Source organism: Ylistrum balloti, unplaced genomic scaffold, assembly GCF_031769215.1.
Source record: "Ylistrum balloti isolate Yb309-2 unplaced genomic scaffold, AGI_CSIRO_Ybal_v1 Utg369720, whole genome shotgun sequence".
In the NCBI taxonomy this organism is placed as follows: Eukaryota; Metazoa; Mollusca; class Bivalvia; order Pectinida; family Pectinidae; genus Ylistrum; species Ylistrum balloti.
The window spans coordinates 500471-502531 of NW_026781940.1; the positions used below are offsets into that span (position 1 = coordinate 500471).

At 36.2% G+C, this 2061-nt stretch overlaps 1 protein-coding gene across 1 annotated transcript; it reads left to right on the forward strand.

Annotated features, from left to right (window-relative positions):
- Window positions 1–248: 248 nt before the first annotated feature.
- Window positions 249–1526, forward strand: LOC132565390 (uncharacterized). Its single transcript, XM_060230029.1, has 2 exons — window positions 249–519; window positions 1144–1526. Exons 1-2 carry the CDS (start codon window positions 249–251, stop codon window positions 1524–1526), a joined length of 654 nt encoding a protein of 217 aa, XP_060086012.1.
- Window positions 1527–2061: the final 535 nt, after the last annotated feature.

Sequence of the window (2061 nt, forward strand, 5' to 3'; positions counted from 1 at the left end):
GTCGTGAAGCAAAACAAGCAAGTGCTCATATTGTTGTCGTCATCATATCTGTAACATAATTGGTAACTTATGGTCAATTTACTAGATGTGATGTGAATATGAAATCTATAATCATAACTATTAAATCATTGTGCTGAAAATTGTTCAAATTCACATTGACTATGATTTCTTTTCTCGACAACAAAGTCGCCGTTTCACAGGCAGAAAATGATGCAGCAAATGGAAACCATTGCTGCATAAGCGGAGCAATGACCCTTCAACTGAATGAAGACGAACCAACATTTCTACCGTCCATGGAGGGCGTGCAGATCATTCACTTTGGAAAAGCACCAAGAAGGACTTTATCTAAATGTAACCGTGGTGTCATAGTCAAGGTGACGTTTGAAAAAGACACCTGTGGTGGATGCCATAGTCCTCCCGGATGTGGTCGAAAGATGTTACAGGTCGACCTTGACCTAGATCTGGAGAGAGGCGAATACATATTTAATGTCGGAGATAGCGTCTCTAACAACGGATGGGGTAACTTGAATATGTTTCCTTACATGATATGCTTCTCTATAATGAAATTGTAGTTAACGCAGTAAAACTATAGAAGTTAATATTTTTCATAGTTTACCAACATAAATATCAATCGTTATATTATCATTTTTTGTATTATTATTATCTTTTCAGGTGTGTTTAAGAATAGTTCTTTCCTCTGCATGTAGCATAGATAGAAATGACATGTATGTATGTTGGGTGTTTATACTCTGTTATGCTGTTATCACTGACGAATCCTAAAAGGACAAAACAACTTTATGATGCAGTGTGATTCATTGTTTGGATTTACTTTAATTTTCTGATTCATATGAAAATAAATTACTCACTGGTGTTGAATTTGAGTCGGAACCGATGATTTACCAAGATTTAGCACCAAAATGCAATGCCTTTATCGATATACCTGCTAATAATGGTATGCGCTTTTTATCATCTGTATTATATTTTTTTAACCCAACATTTCCGCATTAAAACTTTTTAATATCGCATATAAGATCGAAACATACCATATCACTCTCCTATAATTATCTTTATTTTACCTATGGTTATCGTCGAATGTTCGGACTTTGTTGTGAAATAGTGTTTTTTTTATTATTTCTAATCAAGCTGGCGACTCGAGCCATCAACAAAATGACGCTGAAGTGCAAGCATGGAACAACTACATACGGCTGTTCAAGAGCGACAAATGTTTAGGCAGTCAGAACTATTTTCATGCCTTCTCGGGTCAGCTGACCAATTCCGTTAGTCATGTGACGTTGCTCGTGAGTAACGAATTTATACGAGTCATCACGGACCAAGGAATGGACGAACAGCTGTGTCATGAATGTTTATTTGCCCTCAGTGGTCAGTCTGATAACCAATCGGGAGGAGTCAATGAGGACGTGTATGTGTCCCTCAATAGGGTCATCCAATGGTACTCTTGGAGGGTTGGATACGGCGTCTGTACAGCCACCTTTCGCTGGGTCTGTCCAGAAAACTTTCCCTTTTGAAATATGGTTGAAACTTATATCTACCAAGTGATTTCCGCAGTTTATATTAAATGTTTATGCACATAATCTTGCGATTTTTAGGATTTCTAATCCCGTATATATTTTTTTTCTCGTGTAAATTTTATTATCAAACGCAGAATAATGATAGCCTATTAATATGTTACGAACACATTGTACATAAATGTAATGAGTGTGAATTCTCAATAATTGTCTCAATAAAAAAGCATGATACATGATTTGTTGATTGTTTTCGTCTTCATCAATAGATATAAAGGTCGAACAATATACTCATACAGATCTCATTTTAATGTTTTATGAAAACTAGGTTAGATATATTATATCGAGCCTCACACTAGTGTGATGATTCCATTTTTCCCATTGTGAAGTGTCCATTTCTGGATAACCATATCTCTGTATATCCAACTTATGGTATTTACCCGTCACAGTCGATTCGAGACTCAAGGGCGTGCTCATTATCACGAATGGGAGAAGTCGTCAACTGATTGACAAACTCGTAACACAAGAATTAGATTGA

What these genes read in the sequence shown, in the direction of transcription:
- LOC132565390 (XM_060230029.1), top strand. Translation starts at nt 249, where the DNA reads ATGACCCTTCAACTGAATGAAGACGAACCAACATTTCTACCGTCCATG. An exon ending in CGTCTCTAACAACGGATGGG is followed by an intron (nt 520 to 1,143) that starts GTAACTTGAATA and finishes TTTCTAATCAAG; the next exon opens with CTGGCGACTCGAGCCATCAA.